Source organism: Ptychodera flava, chromosome 11 (assembly GCF_041260155.1).
Source record: "Ptychodera flava strain L36383 chromosome 11, AS_Pfla_20210202, whole genome shotgun sequence".
Taxonomy (NCBI): domain Eukaryota; kingdom Metazoa; phylum Hemichordata; class Enteropneusta; family Ptychoderidae; genus Ptychodera; species Ptychodera flava.
The window spans coordinates 41,864,853-41,886,840 of record NC_091938.1 but is presented as its reverse complement, the minus strand read 5'-3'; the positions used below and the strand labels follow the sequence as shown (position 1 = coordinate 41,886,840).

General features: G+C 36.6%; 1 protein-coding gene across 1 annotated transcript; it reads left to right on the top strand.

The window, feature by feature from the left end:
- Positions 1-1,292: 1,292 nt before the first annotated feature.
- LOC139144556 (galectin-8-like) lies at positions 1,293-21,333 on the top strand. Its single transcript, XM_070715265.1, has 7 exons — positions 1,293-1,940; positions 4,153-4,241; positions 13,114-13,324; positions 13,914-14,039; positions 16,337-16,387; positions 18,537-18,625; positions 20,082-21,333. Exons 1-7 carry the CDS (start codon positions 1,779-1,781, stop codon positions 20,407-20,409), a joined length of 1,056 nt encoding a protein of 351 aa, XP_070571366.1. The 5' UTR covers positions 1,293-1,778; the 3' UTR covers positions 20,410-21,333.
- The last annotated feature ends 655 nt before the right edge of the window (positions 21,334-21,988 follow it).

Here is a 21,988-nt window from a genome sequence, read left to right as displayed (position 1 = left end):
TTCAAGTTCATCATGCTTGTTTCTTGTATGATCTAGATGTGCATGTGCAGGAAATTATTGAATTTTTTGTACGTTTTCATGGGGGCGCCATTTTGAGAGCAGCACTCATTATGTAAAGGAACAAAGTCGGCCATTTTTCATGAATTTTGTTTGATACGAGATACTACTTATATTGTTTGACATGTTGAAAGATACTGATTGGATGGGTGACCATGCATATATTCGACCCAGGTTTTAGATAGCATACATGAAACCATGGCGAAAATGAATTAATGGTCATGACCATTATTTCATTTCTGCCATGGTTTCATTTGTCTAAGATCAGGGTCGAATATATGCATGATCACCCATGCATGATCATACGTTGTTTTCGTGTTTTTTGCACGTTCTTGTTGGTTGAAGAATAAAAAAAAATGAAAAGAAAAAAAAAACCATCACTGCATTATTTTTGCAATATGTATAGGATGAGAAACAAAATTGTTATTTTTCTTGGCCATTATTGAAAAAATTCAATACATGATACAAATTAGTAAACTGCAAAATTTAACTGAAGAATTCATTGTGAAAATGAAATGTTGCTGCAAAGGTGTTCTTCAAAGTGCTGACTTGACGATATCATATCATGAATATTAAATATCCACAAAATTTGTTCTGGTTATATCTGTCTAGAGTTTTTTTGTGCACAGCTGATTACATGTACACTTTGAAGGAAATCTATCAATGTGCAGCAGCTTTTATAAGATTATACAAGATAAGAAAAACAGGACTAGTTTAGTCAACATTGTTTGTGTTTTCCTGAAGAGCTTTGGTTGCTTTTTTCGCTCTTATGTATGAGAAAAAATTGTTCCCTCTCCTTAGGCAAGTAAGAATTCAATTAATCTTCCATAGCCCTGTGCCCTGGAAATCAGACAGTTCAACGCTCAGTTACTGTCACACAAACTACATGAACTACCTCTCAGCCAGTCAAATCAAAGAAATGCATCCGTGAAACTCAAATTAAAACTAAGTCAGTTCACACGGCACACAGATCACAAAGTCAAGCTAATTATTCTCAAAAATGTTATTCAAAAGGAATAACAGAAATTAAGAGTTTTCCCCCCTTTTGATTCGGAGTACAGAAGCCCGTGCACTTGACCTAAAACTGTAGAAACAAAAGTTGTGTGACAAAATAAACTGTGAGGGCGCACGGATACAGCCCGGGAAGAGGCAGGTGAAGAGGGAGAATCAAATGAAATGAAAGTCACCCAATGTTAACATCTGAGCTGTTCCTGTTACCGAGCTGTCTGGGTACTAGGTATGCCTACGGCTCGTTTGGACGGTGACTCTCTCCTGTGCTCAGACCACCTCTTCACCGCCCATAAGTGTAATGTTCATGTGACCAGACTGAATAACATTGTCAATATGAGATTAGTTCGCGAACGCCCACTGTATTCAGCTATTTACCAGTTTTTCTACGAGGGCTAAACCGTTGATTTTTATGCCAAACTTTACACTATCATATCTCAAGAAAGTCATGGTGTTTCGTTTTACTTACTGTGTATAACATGGCCGAGGGCAATAATAACAATCAGGGTCTACATTTGCTGTGGCGGAACGATAGTGCTGAATCATTCAACCGTGTCCTTGATGACCTTTTAAGCCTCGTCCTTCTTCCTTATCGGTTGGTCACGGTGGAGCAATACGCGGAATAAAAGTCTACGAGACCATCTTGAAAGCAAATCAAATTTACCCTCCGAGAACAATCTACCTGAGCTAAAGTCTGTTAATTTGGTTCTCCAATGGCTTACCCCGGATACGGCAACCCGGCAGCTGCACCTGGATATGGATGGGGGCAAGGCGCCTATCCACAACAGCCTGCCTATCCTCCATCGGGACCAGCCTACCCACCCCAGGGACCAGCATATCCACAACAGCAAAAACCTAAACCAATAATAAACCCGGTAAGGATTTTGAACATAATTTATGCCGCAAATCTTCCAACTTCCTTCTTAAATATCTATGTGTAAGCAGGCTGTGCGAGTCTGTAACTTTCACTTCAGATATACACTCGCATGATCGGCTGTCCACTGTTCCAGGAACCAAAGATACACACACCCGTGATCGGCCTTCCAGGAACCACATTTCATCGTAATTGGACTTCTCCAGAAGCAAAGTCAGCAGACTACCCAGCCTAGAGCCGGTGTCTTCATCACCGAAGTTGTGGTAGATATTGAAAGGCAACATTAAAGGAATGGAAAATTTACTAATTGAGAGGGAAATTTTACAGATTTCGAGTCAAAGTTTGAGCAAATAAAAATCTTTCATTTTCATTTGATTAGGTGAATGTTTGACTTGTCTGAATTCAGGACACATCCGGGTAATTTGAACAGTTAGCAAATAATTTAATCTCTAATTGCAGTGTACTATGAAATGATAGACAGAAAATGTTTGGTGAAAGATTACTTTAATATGGTGCATGCAATGTTTAATATTCATAAAATTTTAAAGAGGGATTTGGGTGTGTCATTTGGGTCGACTCTTTTACCTATTGTATGCATTATTTTTTATCTGCCAGTGTTAGTTTCTACATGTATTGTCACAGAATGACAATCATTTCACTCTAGTAAAGGTATACATGTCAATCCTGAACATAGACTTCGTTTGCATTCCCTTTTTTTGTAAATGAAATCTACCACACTTGCTGTATTTATGAGTTTCATTTTTTGAGGTATTTTTATCTTTATTTACAGTTACACTACCCTGTATTGTATAAGATTGGTTATTAGGCCCTGTTTTCTACAACTCATCAAAATTTACAGAATAATTTTGTCGTACATCCAAAACTGTGTAAAACTCAAACACTGTAAATTACTGTAAATTAATCTGGGAGACAAATTTAGCTTAGAGTTTCAAAGGAGATTGGCAGTCAAAGTTAAAATGCTCTATCATGAATAAGAAATTGCTATATCAGGACAAAATGAAGACAGCACCATGAAACTAAAACTCTGACATAAGAGAGATTGTATCAAACTAGCAATATGATTTGTCTACAGTAAAATCACTTATTTTCACCTTGACTTGTTATCGCTATTTTTATGTTTCAGACATAAGCAATCGGATTTAACTGATTTCCAAGTAAAATTATAGATCTATTGTTGTTTACGATGTAACATTTTTGGCAGCCTTTGTCAATAAGTGTTTATAGCAAATTAAATCCAAGTGAATATTTGATACTTTTCTAATCTATAAAATTGTCGATTTCAAATTCAATTTTATCACTGGGCCTTATGAAATAAACACTTTTACTAATTAGATAACTCCTTTAATGACATGGTTTCACCATTTGGAAATTGCTGTGATATTTTATTTTTCTGTTTAAATTATTGTTGGGAAAAAACTGGTGGTCCTTTTACTTTGCATTGGTACACCTATTGACATCTAGATAAGTGTGCTTTCCAGTAAGACATATACGTTCTTCTTGGAATGTCTCAGCAGTTATTAACTTGCAGTTGTTATAAACACACCAACTTGGCAATGTGGCTCCATTTCTATGATTTTACTGGCATATCCAAACATTATAGACACCTGTAGAATATATATTTAGTGAATTTACCTGAAAAAAGTGGAATAGTTTTGTTAGATATCTTTTCAACCAAACAAAATTAATTAAGAGATGATATGTTTGGCCATATACCCTAGGTCTTTTTATCACTACACAGTTTGGCAAGGGATATTTTGGTTTTAATTTGCTCTAGTGACATTTTACTGTTACCAGTTAACATTATTTGAATGGTAAAATCATATGTTGATGATTGCCCATCTTTGTGCAGATGACTTAAAACATTTCCGTAGCCAATTGTCCTGATGGACACAATCTATGTACTGTGATACAGTCATGCATTGATGCTACTTCCCTCTTTGTTGGGTCTTTCCAAAAAATTGGTTGAGGATATGCATCTGCTTTCCAAACATATAGTTAACATTTAACTTTAAGGTGTTGCATTGAATTCTGGGTACTTAAAGAAAAAGCTGACCAGAAACAACTCTTTCTATCCCAAGCTGATATCAGTAGTTGTATCTACAACTATCATAAGCACAATGTTTTTGTTGATATGACTATATAGATTTCATTTAAGTTTAACTGTTCTTAATAACCTCATTTTTTTCCTTTAGGCTTTACCATACATTGGTCAAATCAGAAATGGGATGAGACCTGGCAAAATGATATCTATACAAGGAGTTGTTCCAAGAAATGCTGACAGGTACAATTCTTATTTAACACACATTTCAACATTACATAGAACCGTAACCAGAAGAAATATCTTCAGTAATACTTTGCCGACATAACAATATTTGATTCCATAATTTTCAATAGCTTCAAATGTAGCTACACAGCATTCATTGTACCATAAACTATAACCTTACACAGTCTTTAAGCTACAGTGCACCTCAGGGTCAGATATTCAGACTCAAAGTTTACAACTCTTTGATAATCTACCATTTGCCAGGGCTCATTTGAAAATTTTGTTTCTTTAGTACCAAACTTTGCACAGTGATCCATGATTTTTATCTTGATTCACAAACAGAACAGTTTAATGTTTCATTGAGGAAAGTTTAAGCAAAATTTAGGTCTTTTTCTTTGGAGTTGCATACTTACTACCTTGAGAGCAATTTGCTAAACTGTGCCTTCTTTGAAATAGCTGGGTGAACCATGCACTGTGCATGTCAATTTTACCTTGGTGCAGGTGGATTCCCAAAGCCATGTGCACGCCATGCAGGTTGAAAATGATGGGGGCTAATAATCTTTACTTTACCTGAATATTCTGAATTATCATGTTTTTGTTGTTTTGTATGATCAGTTTTTCATTACTTTTTGATCTCCTGTCAAGAGGTAAAACAAAATCTCAATTATGAGTGGTTATAAAATGAATGCAAAAGTGCCGGGGGGCTCATTTATGTCAGTCACATGACATTGTTGTCATTCTGACTGTCAACATTTTGAAGAAACATGTCAAAACAGCAGACCTTCTCAATTTGCGGATCAAGTTGGCATAAGAGAAACCAGATGAATCATCTCCATTGTGAAAGTTCTGATACAGGATTGGTAGAAATGTGGCACGTACCCCACATACTATCAGCTACTACATTAACAGAGGATCTGGTATTGGATAATGAGAATGACTAGTTAACGCATTTTGAGGATAAACTTGAACTCAGTACATTGGTGTAGTTATTAAAGCCTGGTGCATGTGGATGAAAAAAGTGATGTGCACAGTGTGCAGGTTGACCAAAAATTCTATTTCAATCCCTTGAAAGTCATCCATGTTGTAGAATTAAATCTCAATAAATTGAGTAGAAATGTGGTCCATATTAACTTGGTCTTTTACAATTGTTACGTGCAGAGAAAACGAACAAAAAGGGTGAACTCAGCAGTTAACGTTTAAACAAAATTTATTACGAAAATAAAACTAATTGCTAAGTCAGGGATAGAGTACAAGCTTTAAAAGTGTACAGACTACTTATCTCAGCTGGACGGCAAAGCTCCAGTCTCAGAGTTGTAACAGTCAGTTGGATGAATGAACAGTCCTTGCAGGCTTGAAGCTGCACAAAGTCCACAGTATAAATCCAGCGTTGGCAGTGAAGGTCTTGAAAAGTCTAGAGAATGACTACTGCTGGAGTTAGTAACACACAAGAGACACGATCCCAAAAGTCTGACTGGAAGCTGTGCACGTCCCTTTTATAAAGGCATATAAGAACAATCTAGAACTTTTATTGACATGCTAATTACTGTTCTAAAATTATCTCCCTTACACAACTAATCAACTTTCCAGAACATTCCAAACATGACTAATTGAATTCAAGGTTGTGAGGTCATCAAGGGCAGTGACCTTGAGAATGTTCTAGACTAATTGAACTCAGGTCATGATGAGTGTGGGGGAAATGACCTACATAACACACCCCCTCTTCAAAAAAGAAAATTTTTCAATGAAAAATCTTTCTTTTACAAATGTATCTTAAAGTGTGAACAACAATAAGTTCTAAATACGAGAGAGACAGTCTGCAATTAAATTGTCTCTGCCTTTGATATGTCTAATGTCAAGATTAAACTCCTGTAACATTAAACTCCATCTTAGCAATCTCTGATTTTTGCCTTTGAATTTCTGCAGAAAAACAAGAGGGTTGTGATCAATATAAACCACTATTGGCTGATTTGAAGAAGTAACATAAACTTCAAAATGCTGTAAAGCTAATATCAAAGATAAACACTCTTTTTCGATTGTAGAGTAGTTTCTCTGGGATTTGTTAAATTTGTGTGAAAAATAGCAAACAGGATGATCTATACCATGACTATCCTCTTGCAATAAAACAGCACCAGCAGCCGTATCACTAGCATCCACAGCTAATTTGAATGGCAAAGTGAAATCTGGTGCAGACAACACTGGAGCACTTTGCAGTATGGCTTTAAGTGTATCAAATGCCTGTTGGCATTGCTCTGACCAAACAAACTTTACTTTCTTTTTAAGTAAGTTAGTCAAAGGCTCAGTAATTGTGGAGAAATTTGGACAGAATTTTCTGTAGTAACCAGCCATACCGAGAAAGCGCATCAGTTGTCGTTTGCAGTTTGGTATGGGAAAACTTGAAATGGCACTGATTTTAGCATCAACAGGTTTTACCTCACCCTGTCCTACAGTATGTCCGAGGTAAGTTACCCTTGCCCAACCAAACTCAGATTTGGCAAGGTTGACAGTCAACATTGCTTTGCTCAGTCTCTCAAAGAACTTCCGCATGAGCTTGATGTGTTCCTCCCAGGTGTCACTATACAGGACGACGTCGTCAACGTAAGCTGCACACCCGTCTAGCCCGGATATGACGTCGTTGATCATCCGTTGGAACGTTGCCGAGAGTTCTTCATTCCAAATGGCATCACCTTGTACTGGAACAATCCGTCTGGTGTAACAAAGGCGGATATTTCACGAGCACGATCCGTCAGAGGGACTTGCCAAAATCCCTTCAGTAGGTCAAATTTCGTCACGTACTTGGCTTTTCCACTCGGTCGACGCAGTCATCAATCCTCGGTATTGGGAAAGTGTCTGTCTTTGTTAAAGTGTTGACCTTCCCAAAGTCCGTGCACATATGATAACTGTGATCTGATTTGGGAACAAGTATGCACGGCGAACTCCAGTTACTTTTACTGGGTTCAATAAAGTCATTGTCCAGCAGGTATTTGACTTCTTCCTGGAGATATTTCGCTTTTGTTGGATTCAGTCTGTATGGATGTTGTTTTACAGGCTTACTGTCCCCAACATCAACGTCGTGGTAGATGACGTTCGTCCTCGTTGGAACATCTTGAAACAGGTGTTTATATTCGTGGAGCAGTTCTTTCACCTGTTGTTGTTGTTCTGGCTGGAGGTGTGCCAACTTTGTAGACTCCAGCTTCTCCAGGATTTCTGAGTTCTGAAGCTTGACCGAGCCCAGCTTTGAGTTTAGAGTATTTTCACTCAAGTCAGTTTCAGTATCACTATCTTCATAATGGCTTGAACTGACTGCACTGACAGGCTGAGTTATAGTAGGATTATCCCTATCCAAATATGGCTTAAGCATATTTATGTGACATAGCTTTTTTTGTTTTCGCCTGTCAGGTGTTATTATGATGTAATTAAATCACTCAATTTCTTATCAATTAGATATGGCCCAAAGTAACGAGCATGGAGTGGTTTTCCAGGAATTGGAAGTAGAACAAGAACCTTTTGACCGGGTTCAAACTTCCGTTTTGAGGTGCTTTTATCATATTTGGTTTTCATTGACTGCTGAGATGACTCAAGATTTTCTCTGGCTAATTCACATGCTTTAGAGAGTTTTGTACGAAAATCTGACACATATTGCAAAATATTCAGACAATCATCATTGTCTGATAGGAATTTCTCTTTAACGAGCTTAAGTGGGCCACGGACTGTATGTCCAAATACAAGCTCAAATGGGCTAAAACCAAGAGACTCTTGAATTGACTCTCTAACAGCAAAGAGCAAAAATGAATTCCTTCATCCACTGCTTCTCTGTGTCAAAACAGTAGGTCCTAATCATGTTTTTCAAAGTTTGATGAAATCGCTCAAGAGCACCCTGACTTTCTGGATGATAGGCGGATGACCTATACTGTTTAATGCCTAGCTGATCCATTACTTGTTGAAAAATTCCAGACATAAAGTTGGAGCCTTGATTGGACTGGACACATTTAGGGAGGCCAGATAAAGTGAAAAATTTGACTAAAGCTTTCACTATAGTCTTTGTCTTTATATTTCTCAGTGGTATGGCTTCTGGGAACCGAGTTGATGTACACATTATTGTCAGCATGTACTCATTTCCTGATCTTGTTTTTGGTAGGGGCCCAACACAGTCTATTAGTATCCTACTAAATGGTTCTTGAAATGCAGGAATTGGCTGTAAAGGGGCCTTTGGAATGGTCTGATTTGGCTTTCCTACCATTTGACATGTGTGACAAGTTTTACAGAAATGTGCTACATCCTGCCTGAGATTAGGCCAATAAAAGTGACTGAGAATTTTATGATAAGTTTTCCTGACTCCTAAGTGACCAGCCCAGGGGGTTTCATGGGCCAGGCGCAATATATCAGCATGGTAGGGCTTTGGAACCACAATTTGATGTTTTATAGCCCAATCGTCATCAACCAAACATCTGGAGGTCTCCATTTACGCATGAGAATACCAGATTTTGTATAATAGGAAACAGAGCTATCTGAAGTTTTACCTTCATCATCAACCCTGTCAAACAAAGACAAAATATCTGGGTCTTTGTGTTGTTCTGCAATGAGATTTGATCTAGAAAATGTCTGACTTTGGTCAGCAGTTTTACTGGAAGTTTCAAATCCACGAGGGATAACGGAATGATCCGTGTCAAACACCTGACTGAGAAAGGTGTCATTTAAGTCAACATCTGTGACATTATTTTTGAGAGTATTTTGATTCTCGAAGTTTTCTTTGACATGGCTCGAGTAATGGCACATGATGGGAAAAGGCCGGGAATGTCTTCCTCTATTGGCTCTGATTTTGATCTAAACTAGGATTATCAGTCACAAGTGGATTAGTAATGACCTTGTCCCCAGCAAGGTCGTTTCCAAGAAGAAGGTGAATCCCTTCAAAAGGCAAAAAAGGCCTAATACCTAAAGTCACAGGTCCAGAAACAAAGTCCGAAGACAATAGACATTATGGAGAGGAACAGGAATAAAGTCATTGCAATCTACCCCCTTAATAAGAACTTTAGAACCTGAAAATGACTTTCAGAAAACGGCAGGGTATCTGCCAACAAAAGAGACTGGGAAGCCCCGGTATCTCTTAAATTTTGACAGGGGTAGCGGAAGAGAAATCACTAGAAAGTGATATAAAACCATCATGAATAAATGGCTCGAAAATACCCATAATGCTATCTTGAGAAGAATTGACCTTGACCTCATTAATTGGGGATGAGAGGGGTTTAACCTCAGAAAATGTGTTACACACATTATTAGACTCTAATTGAGTTGATGAAGAAATAAAGCCGGTGGGCTTAGATCCACTTTGACCACTTTGACCTTCACGTTTTCTTTTCAATTTGAAACACTCTGACATTAAATGGCCGTCTTTCTTACAATAATTACAAGAAAGTGTACCGAACTGTTTGTCAGAAGGAGATTGAGACTTGGGATCTGATGATGTGTGAGTGTTACTTAAATTTTGTGAACTGTTGTCATTTGATTTCCTACTTTCCTTTGAGAATTCTTGGATGAAAAGGAGGAGTTAAATTTACCTGCATTGTTTCTGTAGGAAAAGGACTGGGATGGTTTGCTGAGAAATGAAGATTTGTGGGTCAATGAATAATCATCGGCCAAACGTGCAGCAACCTCCAATGTATCTGCCTTTTGTTCATTGATAAACGTCTTGATGTCACTCCGAATGCACCTTTTAAATTCCTCAATCAAAACGAGCTGTCGTAATTTGTCATAATTCTGACTGACCTTTTCAGAAGAACACCAACGATCAAACAGTTGTTCTTTTGTTCGAGCAAATTCAACATAAGTTTGATCCTTCACCTTCTCACAATCCCTAAATTTCTGACGGTAAGCTTCAGGCACCAACTCATAGCCCTTGAGAATTAATTCCTTCACAGAATCATAATTTGAAGCCTGCTCTACTGACAACTGAATGTAAATTTCTCTGGCTTTACCCACCAAAGCACTCTGCAAAAGCATAGACCAGGACTCCTTAGGCCAATTCAGACTCTGAGCAATTTTCTCAAAATGAAGGAAATATTTATCAACATCCTTTTCTTGGAAAGGGGAACTAACCTGAAATGCTTAGTGATGTCAAACTTGTCTGAAGGGAAGAATTTTCCTGACTGTCCAAGCTCTAAACGTTTTATTTCTACCTGCAATCGTTGTTCTTCTAATCGCAATTCTTTTTCTCTCTGTCTTTCTTCCATTTCTAATCTTTCCTGCCTTTCTTTTTCTTTCATTTGTAATTCTTTTTCTTTCATTTGTAATTCTTTTTCTTTCTGTCTTTCTTCCATTGCTAACTTTTCACGTGCCAAATCTGCCTGTATTTCTAACTCTAATTTTCTGAGTTCAAAGGAAGACTCAGGTTCATAATCTTTTAGGGCAGACTCCCCAAAATGGCCTGAATTAACTAATGTTTTGCAATCTTGAACTGTATCTCTCGCTTGCGCATAGATCTTTTGACTTCTACATTAAGGAAATTTGCCAGTGCTATGAGGTTGTCTTTTCTGAGGGAATTAAATGTGTCCTGATCAAGGTCCTCCATAAATTCGTCTGGCTTGAATTCCGCCATGATTAAATTTCGCTGAGTTCACAGTGTAAAGCAGTTTTGAAAAGGTAGGCAAAATGTTGTCAAACGGCTCAAATATTCGTATCCCGGACGAGCCCCAATTTGTTACGTGCAGAGAAAACGAACAAAAGGGTGAACTCAGCAGTTAACGTTTAAACAAAATTTATTACGAAAATAAAACTAATTGCTAAGTCAGGGATAGAGTACAAGCTTTAAAAGTGTACAGACTACTTATCTCAGCTGGGACGGCAAAGCTCCAGTCTCAGAGTTGTAACAGTCAGTTGGATGAATGAACAGTCCTTGCAGGCTTGAAGCTGCACAAAGTCCACAGTATAAATCCAGCGTTGGCAGTGAAGGTCTTGAAAAGTCTAGAGAATGACTACTGCTGGAGTTTAGTAACACACAAGAGACACGATCCCAAAAGTCTGACTGGAAGCTGTGCACGTCCCTTTTATAAAGGCATATAAGAACAATCTAGAACTTTTATTGACATGCTAATTACTGTTCTAAAATTATCTCCCTTACACAACTAATCAACTTTCCAGAACATTCCAAACATGACTAATTGAATTCAAGGTTGTGAGGTCATCAAGGGCAGTGACCTTGAGAATGTTCTAGACTAATTGAACTCAGGTCATGATGAGTGTGGGGGAAATGACCTACATAACTTGGTCTTTTACAATGATCTGACTATATTGAAAGTATCAAATGCCTGAAAACATTAAAATGCCTCAAAGAATGTTAGAAATGTTAAGCCACGTGTGCAACATTGAGGAGATTAAATATTTAGAAGTTGATTAAATTCCCAAGTCAGGGAAGGATACACTGTATCGATACAGATTGTAGAAATGGTAGGAAAGCGTTGACTACTTGTATTTTGTGTCAATATACATTGATCCTAATGTAATTGTTGTGAGATGTTAAACCAGACTGGTTTTTTTTCCTCGGAAGTACCATAGCAAGAAACTCACAGATTTTCAAATAACCTTTTGCCTAAGTATTTACACCTCCCACAGGCAGTGTGCGAAATGAACGTCGGTCCGACGGTCCAAGACCGACAGATTTCTCGTCGGGCCGAAAGTTTATAGCAATATGTCGGTCCTGATGACCGACTGAAATTTGGAATAAGTGATGAAAATTTCTCCGTCAAGACCTGTAACATATGCAGATGATGACTGACTCTGAATTATGTGATTCAGACTTGAATGTCATGCACCTTTCAATGTTTTCCACCGTGGGAGTGCGGGGCAACAGGGGATATTGATCGCACTTCGTGTCCTGGTAGTTGGGAATTCGATCTCTATGGTCCGCCAGACCGGGGGAGGGGGGTTGACAATGTCGCAACATAGTAATTTTTTGTCTTGCGACTTTTTACATTTATGAAGAGTCTAATCCCTCCGATTGATGTGCATAGCACGGTGCAGCTGATTCAGATCAGCATATGTCCGTGCATGCAGATTCTAGCAATGGAATGGATTTATTTTGGTGCAATAATATTGTAATAATACTCGTCTAGTGAGTGCAACCCTGGTAATGTTAGCATATCTGTGTATTATGACAACAACACCCAGTATCACACTAGTTCCACACTTTAAGTGTTCGGAATTACACATGTATACAAATGTTCATAATACAGCCCTTCATTTTATCAAATTGACTCTGTTTTCTTTTCTTTGATTTTCCATTGAAGCGTACAAAACATAAGCGGTTCATAGAAGAGTTTAAAACAAAAACTTACTACGAGAACAGTGCTGTTGACTAAACATATTTGGTTTTAAACATGGAGGTATTTTTTTTTACCTCTATGGTTTTGAAGTACGCCCGATACAAGGACTAGATGTTACACGACAGCCCAATTGTGCTACTTGCAGTCGACAATCAAGTTAGAACATCTTGCTTGCTCGTTGGTCTTTAACCAAAGTTCACAAGGCCGACTGTTACCACAATATATCGACGTGATAACAAGTGTACGTTTTATAAAACAGAGTGGCCTTATCATAACAGTTTTGTCGAGTTGCACGATCCGTTGTGTATACTTTCAGGGGCCGAGAGTGTAGGGCTTCATATTGTTTCGATGTATACCGTTTTACAACAGGCATGTAAAACTCACCGTCATCCTGGGCTGTAGGCCTAAATGTCACAAAAAATTACGTCTTTTGAGATTTTACGGTATCATTAACTTTGTCATTAATTTGTCTGTATTTATTTTCTTCTGCCTGACTTAACAAATGTATCAGTCACCTGTCAATCATTCATTTGCCAATCATTATCACAAATTATTAAACATGGTACTTTCCTTTTCAGATTCCATTTTAATCTGCAGGTAGGGGCCAGTACCAAGCCCAGGGCTGATGTTGCATTTCATCTGGCTGTCAGAATGAAAGAAGGTGTTATAGTTCGTAATACTTTGGAAAATGAAAAGTGGCAGACAGAAGAACGTGCGGTGACATGTTTCCCATTCAAAGCTGGTGAAAATTTTGAATTATTAATATTAGCTGAGAAAGAAAACTACAAGGTAAGAAAGAAGGACATTCTTTCTTTGAACTTTAGCAATGATGCATAGAATACTTCAACATTGAACTGAAGGGAGATTTATTTAAGGTAGCATGTGCCTTGAAAGTGAAAGACTTAAACTTTTACTCAAACTTTCCTAAAGCAATCTTTCAACCATTCTCTTCAAAATCAAGAAGAAAATTAGGGGTCACCATGTAAATTTTGGTATGAGCAAAACAAGTTACCCAAGATTTACAGATATTTTGATTTAAAAATGGCTACCATCCTGTTGTTAACTTTATGGAGAAACATTCGATTTTCGAAAAATTAAGGTGGTGAAAATGTTTTTCACACCTGGAGCTTTAAAGTGAACTGCCACAAGTGGTAGATCAGGAAAGAAATGTAAAAGTTTGGAAGTTGGAATATCTGTCCCTGATGCGTATTCTACCTTAACTGAAGTTTGATTTTCAAAATTTCTGGTTTTGTGCATGAGAGTAAAATGCAATGTTACTTTTGATGAAATCACAAGTTTTAAAATGTCAGATAGGTTACCAACATGTAATTTTACTGTCTTATTTTAAATATTTTATCATTTTCAAAACTTTATACAGATTGCTGTCAATGGTAAACACTTCGTTGAATACAAACATCGTATGAAGCCACTGAAGAAGATTGACACATTGCATATTTATGGTGATGTCACCATAAAATCTATCAACTTACCAGAGGAACAAACGGTAAGAGAAAGAAACTAAGGCAAAACATTGCCTACATTGATGCAAGCTTTAAAAAAAGTTGATATCATTTAACTGACAGAGGTCATTTTACTGAGGTCATTTTACAATAATTCTCAATAAATTCTTACTAGGTGATATCTAAGTTGACAAAGTTGAAAGTAATAATTGGTGCTAGTGTATCAAAAACTTCAAGGCAAGTATGATATGCAATGTACAGACACAACAAAATGTTACACTGATTTGAAATGAATATGGAGATAGTACCGGTATGTGCTGTTTCCATATAATCACATTGAGTCCACACGTTGAAAACTGCACACAAATAGTGTCTCTTGTTCGTATTGTCATTATTTCTCATATGTCAACTTTCTCTCTTCAATTCTGCTTTAAAATCATATTTGTTATTGTTTCATGGTCTGAATTTTACTTGTTTAATTTTTAACTAATGAATTATGGTTTTACTTGTCCCCCACCTAATAAACATTGGTTTTACCCCTCCCTAACTAATAAAATTTTTGTCTTACCCCTCCCCAACTAATGAATTTTGGTCTTACCCATCCCCCAAATAATGAATTTTGGTCTTACCCCTCCCCAACTAGTAAAATGTTTGTCTTACCCGTCCCTCAACTAATGAATTTTGGTCTTACTTGTCCCCCAACTAATAAATATTGGTCTTATCCCTCCCCAACTAATAAAATCTTTGTCTTACCCGTCCCCAAACTAATGGATTTTGGTCTTACCCCTCCCCAACTAGTAAAATTTTGGTCTTACCCCTCCCCAACTAATGACTTTTGGTCTTACCCCTCCCCAACTAATACAATTTTTGTCTTACCCATCCCCAACTAATAAATATTGGTCTTACCCCTCCACAACTAATAAAATTTTTGTCTCACTGGTCCCCCAACTAATGAATTTTGGTCTTACCCATCCCCAACTAATAAAATTTTTGTCTTACCCATCCCCCAACTAATGAATTTTGGTCTTACTTGTCCACCAACTTATGAATATTGGTCTTACCCCTCCCCAATCAATGAATTTTGGTCTTACCCGTCCCCCAACTAATAAATTTTGGTCTTACTTGTCCCCTAACTAATGAATTTTGGTCTTACCCCTCCCCAACTAATGAATTTTGTTCTTACCTGTCCCCCAACTAATACAATTTTGGTCTTACCCCTCCCCAACTAATAAAATTTTTGTCTTTATACCCGTCCCCCAACTAGTAATAAATTTTGGTCTTACTTGTCCCTCTACTAATAAATATTGGTCTTACCCCTCCCCAATCAATGAATTTTGGTCTTACCCGTCCCCCAACTAATAGATTTTGGTCTTACTTGTCCCCAACTAATGAATATTGGTCTTACCCCTCCCCAACTAATTAATTTTGTTCTTACCCGTCCCCAACTAATAAATTTTGGTCTTACTTGTCCCCCAACTAATAACTTTTGGTCTTACTTGTCCCCAACTTATGAATATTGGTCTTACCCCTCCCCAACTAATTAATTTTGTTCTTACCCGTCCCCAACTAATAAATTTTGGTCTTACTTGTCCCCCAACTAATAACTTTTGGTCTTACTTGTCCCCCAACTTATGAATTTTTGTCTTACCCCTCCCCCAACTAATCAATTCCATTTCTAGTGCATCAACCCCCAATATGAATGATATGTATTCAATAGGGAAAACATTGCAACCACCTTGTCATGTAACCGTAGTAACAATATGCAAAATAGAAAAATATTGAATATTCATTGAAACCATCATTACATATTCACCAGGTCAGTCACTTATGATAAATCTGTACCTTTGCAGAAAAGGCAAATTCGTCTGAAATTCATTTAAAAGAAGCTAATATCGTAAATACCGGTTACCTTATGCTACTGCCAATATAAAAACAACTGCTTTGCATCAAATTCACGGAAAAAGAGGACTGGTTTCTAGGGGTTTCCCTGGCATTTCAGATTCCAGTCGGTTAGTGTATAAATAAATATACTGAAATAAAACCATGGTAATGACTTGATAAGCATGAACATTTTTGCTACTATTCAAGCCAATGAATAATCACCACGTGAAAATATAAAATGTAATTCATACTGTTCCTACTGCAATGTTTCAGTAAAAATTACAGAGTAAATCTATGTAATGTCTCAGGTGCTGTTTACCATTGTCAAATTTCCAGTACCATGACACTCTTTGTCTACTTGCCCTCAGTTCTGATTGTAATGTGCCATGCAACTTAACATATATCATCTACTGTGACAACATTTTGACTTTTTGTTTTAATTTCTTCACATTTTACACAGGCTGGAGCCCATTCTGTTCCTCAGCCTGTCCCTGGAACCATTACCAATCCAGTAAGCATATTCAAATCTTCTGTGAAACCTTGTAAAGTAGCAATACAGTGTAGAAAACACTACACAGATGACAGCATTTTTGTATATTTTCTAAAATGAAGAGATATAAAGTACTGTAGCTTGAATGAATAGATTTAACCCTTTTCCTGCCAAGTCCATATTTCACCACCAGGTCAAGATGGTTAAAATTAATGAAACACAACATATTCCATATGGTGCATTTTAACATAATACTGTATATTTGAAGGCTGTTGGAAAAGTAAATACTATAAACTTGTTTTTTTTTGGACTAAAGATGCTATAACAGACCAAGCCAATTGAGTGAAAATACATTGTGTTTTGGCTCAATACCGCTTTTTACTGACTTGGCTGATGGGGAAGTGATACTGTCTGGCAGGAAAAGGGTTAATAAGCTTAATAGGTGACATTCAACTCTGTGTCAGTTTCCATAGATTGATTCAGTTGTATGTGTGTTTTACAACATATTTCTTTTATCAAAACCTGATGCCACCAAAGCCCATTGTCAAAGTTATGACTGTTGTGGCAAGATACTGCCAAGGGTTTCTTTTTGATGAAATGAATATTTTGTTTTTCAAACTACAACTTGGTGATCCATTGTGTAAATGATTATAAGTGTGTTGTACATTAGACATGGGCCCTATTTTTATTGTGATAGCCCAGGAGCTGGGGAATCAGTTAGTGCAGGCTTATAAAAAACCCTGGAAATTTTATAGCTTAAAAATCCATGTCTTGAGAACTACTGGTCAGATCTTTGTCATTCGAAGCTTTCTTGCGTCATGTGGTTAGAATTTTCTTGAAATCATGTTAAATTTCCATATCACAAATATTCAAAAGCTAGCCTTACATGGCTTCTTAGAATCCAAGCTGAATATGCTTATGTTGATGAGAATGTTAATGGATTTCCGTCCCTTAACTTGATTTAATGTAATATCTGTATTTGATTTGACTGTTATTATAGGTTCATCAAATTTATATTGAAAGATTCATTGTTTGGCATGTTTATTTGCAAATTAAATGAATTTTAGAAAATAGACTCAGATGCATTGACTCTGAATGCACAGTTTTGTAGGTGATTGCTATTTTATGAAGTTTGGCCATTTAGGTCTCCCTTTAATTTTTAAATCTTGGGTATATAGAGTTTTGTGTGATTGGTTTGATTTTGCAAAAATTGGGGCAATGAAAATCTTACTTTGATCCACATTTATACTCGTGCATTAGACCTGAACAACTAGAAGTGCAGAACTGCACTCCACAAACAATGCATTACAGAGTATGATATGGAATGCAACATTATTTGAACAAGTATTTGTCTGAATGATACCGTACTATGATGTTTTATTCTCTAACACTGTCATAGATACTTGAATGTTTTTAGTTTTACAATTCAATGACAATGTCAGAGTGTTGGTACATAACTTGGTAACAATGAAGTGTGAATATTTGGATAGTATACTTGTCGTTTACTTTAACACTGCCACTCTGTGATGTCAGTGTTGACTGGCAAACAATGCTGCACAGATATTCATAAGAAATGAGTGTTAAAACCCTGATTACTATCTGTAGCTCTTGACTTTACGATGACCAAAGTACCCATTTTAAAGCCAGAATCTCTTTAGCAGTGCATGGTCTTTACATCAATCAATATTAAAGTTTAGTCCTTTGTTCCAAAGGTTAATAGCAATCAAACCATGGACAGGTACACGTACAGGCTTTGAATTGCTGTAGCTATGAATTGTGAACATGCCACAGCCGCATTGTCATAAACTATTAAAAAAGTTTTATTGCAAGATGGCAAAAGAACAAACAGAGCAAACAGAACTATTAAACATGCAATAAAAGCCGATGCTTGTTCTGCACAGTGAATTATTAATGCATGACTTGTGCCACAAAATTTGTGAAAAGGCTCCTTCAGTGTCAGTGATGACCTAGAGCAAAGGTCAGACAACTGCCCTTAGTGTTGATCCATCCCGGTGAGGCTGATAGTATGGGAACAGAGCAGCATTCCCAACAATTATACCAAGTACAATTAATTCAATTTAAACACTATGCTACTACCCAAAATGTACTGTAAACTATCGAAACAATCTCATTATATTAACAACAACTTTTATTTTTCATTTGAAATCAGACATTACCTTATTCTGTGAGTATCCCTGGTGGTATGTATCCTGGCAGGATGATATTCCTCACTGGATCTATTATTCCTCAACCTGACAGGTGAGATGAATTTTCAATCATACTTCATTAATGCAAAAAAATAATACAGAAATAATACAGATTGGTTGAAGTTTGTTGGCACATCAAGGTGCAGTAGCAGTCTTTCCTGTGAAGCCTGTCACAGACTTGTAATTATCTCAAGGGAGGGTAATATATAATGTGGTACCACATCAGGCAACGTGGAGTACCAAATCATAAGTTGTGTTGCAATTGGAAATTTATGAATGACAACTTTTATGGTGTAGTAAAGTGAAGCAGTAGATGATAGCCATGCTGTTCATGTCACACAATAGCATAATATTAAATTAGTGAATCAACAGACTCAGCTATAAATATGCTGATAAAGATGCTAAATTGTAAAAGACTAAATTTGCTTGATACTCACATGGTAAATATTACAGATGCATGATTGTATTTTTTCAAATGAAAAGTGAGCATAAAGAATCAGTGACAGTGTTTTGTGAAAATTGTGTGATAGATCTGTTTGGCCTCTCAGCTAGTATTCTTTTTTAGCAGGAAATCAGAATGTTTCCATCTAAATGTAGTAAATGGTTTCAATCAGCCTTTATGAAAGCTGATAAATCATTTTTTTTATCAAAAACATTTGTAATATCAGATTGCCTTGGTCCTTATCATGTATCATTATAGTTTCACTCAGCAGGAATGTTACATGACACCATTCAGTCACAGAATGTGATACTTGGAATGTTACATGACACCATTCAGTCACAGAATGTGATACTTGGAATGTTACATGACACTATTCAGTCTCTGAATGTGATACTTGTATCTTGGTATATCATTATCAAACCACCAGATGACCTTGATGGATGTTTGCAGTTTCACAAAGTTATACATCAAATGTTGAACTCACAATTTCAGGAATTGTAAAGACTCAGGGTTATTTTTTGATCATTATTTCATATTTGTGCCTTTTGTATTATTTTTATTGTATTTACAAGATGAATGTAAGTCTGTTAATAAGTGGCATCAGCATGGAGTAGTCCGTGTATTGAGAAATGATTTGGTGAGCAATATGGAACAAAAATGATAATAAAGTGATAATCATACATAAAAATGCAGAGCACCAGCTAATTTACATAAACATGAAAAAAATTATGTCTGGGGAATGTTTAACAAACTATAAATCACACTATGGAAGTGAAACATGGCATGGAATGTTGGCTCTTATCTTTGTGCTTTTCTATGATCCACTGAATGTGAGTTATATGTGATATACTGGATAAATTATGAGTGTTAGCTAAGTCACTTATAATTTTTAGTGAAGTATATCTTGACTTTGCAGACCATAGATTTATGAATACGACACTGCATAGGAAGTTTTACAGTGAGTCTGTACGTGTCTGATCTTTGAGAAGGTGTAAACAACTTATCTCATGAGAAAGTTTGTACGTATGATGACAATGCTAATATATGTTATTTTGTCATTGTTCAGATTCCATGTAAACCTTACTCCTGGTGATCAAGTGGGTGGAAACACAAACATCGCATTTCACTTTGCGGCAAGGTTTCCAAACAAAGTCATTGTGTGTAACACCATGCAGAATAAGAAGTGGGGAGCAGAAGAACGGAATGCTCCATACTTCCCCTTTGAGCCAAGTACCAACTTTGAAATAATCATTCTGTGTCAACAGGACAGCTACAAAGTGGCTGTGAATGGGCGCCATCTGATTGAGTATCGTCACCGCACACCATTCCAAAATGTCACTTTCCTGGCAATTGGTGGTAGTGCATGCAGAATTTCACAAATTCGTTTCCAGTAAAACACAGTGCCTTAATCATACCAACAAAATCAGACTCTTATTAATCTACTCTTATTATATATTCAGGAGAATTTTAAAATTTTGAAATGTAATTATAGTATTTCCATCGCAATATATATAAAATCATTGATCATTTGGTGTAAATTATATCTTTCAAATCTGAAATGGCAAATGCATTGCCATATTATCATTGAGAATACTTCAAATGTTAAAGCTTTTGTTCCAGGAATTGAACACATCACATGTAATTGAGAGAGATTTACTGCGGTGTCTATGACATTATAGCTGATGATTAAAATGTGAATCCAAACTCTGATATTTCAGTTGCCATAGAGAACCACTAGCTAGTACATTCCTCTTTTAAAATTTGTTTTATTTTGGCAAAATCATTTTGATTTTAACTGCCTCAGCACCAATTGAACTCAGATGGTTTGATTTACAATGGTAATTGAAGTAATATCAGTGATTGCCATTGGCAGACAACTTTATAGTTTTCATTGAAAATGTAAAATAATTGCCACAGCAGAATTGTATGCTCAGGGCATGAACTCATTGTATTTAACTTGGAAACATTTATTTGAACTCCCAAAACTGATAAAGTGTTGAACTTTGTTGTTAGGATTTCAAAGTGCTGACAGGTTGTTTGATCAAGAAACATTCCAAACAAAATCTCAACAGTGCTTGAGTATCATGCACATGCATGGTTTCTGTGGCGTAACCATTGCACATAGTCAGTATGGATTTATACATAGTAGATCCATATATTAATCCATAGCATATGGGCAATGTAAATTTGCACACAGTAATCAAAATGGAGTGAAATCCCCTAAAATACAATGTTTTTTTATGCACCTATTTTAATTATCTTCAGCCCCTTACAATACTTGATTTAGTTTCTGAAATAAATAACATTGGTATCCCTTATGTCTGTGTTATCATTGCAGATACTAGTATTTCACATGAATTTTAGATTTCATATGGTCAGAGGGAAGATTGCACAGTATAAATGGAATACCAATGTTGAGAATGGTTACTGCTCTCACCATGTTATCAGAGAAATCATGATGTACATGGTATTGTGCGGTAATTGCGGGTGTTTGGTGACAAAATGTGGTGTGATCGAATTGTAATAAGGCCATACCAAGTAAATTCTTTGTGTTGTGTCCACTCAAAATTCCGAAGGTAAGACTTGAAGTAACTGGTTCAAAAAAACTTAAAAATTAACCACAAAACCAATATGCCCTTATCTAACAGTCTTCTACAACTACAAAATGCAGTCAATACATGCTCTATGAGGTTTTCTTTTTACACTGGCACATTGTTCAAAGGTTGAAATATGACTGCTGCAAAGACAGAAATACAGTACATTTATTAATTGAAATGTACAAATCATAGCTTTGTTTGCATCATTGCTAATGATTGAAAAGTCTGCAAGATACTTTTTCCAGACACTCATTAAAATCTGTATGGATGCAAATCAAGGATTGTCCTTTATACTTTGGCCTATTCATGAAGTATGTGTATGGTTATGACAGAGGGCAATAGTCTTGCTGTCTCAAAGATGTATGTATGTGGACTT

What these genes read in the sequence shown, in the direction of transcription:
- LOC139144556 (XM_070715265.1), top strand. Translation starts at nt 1,779, where the DNA reads ATGGCTTACCCCGGATACGGCAACCCGGCAGCTGCACCTGGATATGGA. An exon ending in CTGAGAAAGAAAACTACAAG is followed by an intron (nt 13,325 to 13,913) that starts GTAAGAAAGAAG and finishes AACTTTATACAG; the next exon opens with ATTGCTGTCAATGGTAAACA. An exon ending in ATTATTCCTCAACCTGACAG is followed by an intron (nt 18,626 to 20,081) that starts GTGAGATGAATT and finishes GTCATTGTTCAG; the next exon opens with ATTCCATGTAAACCTTACTC.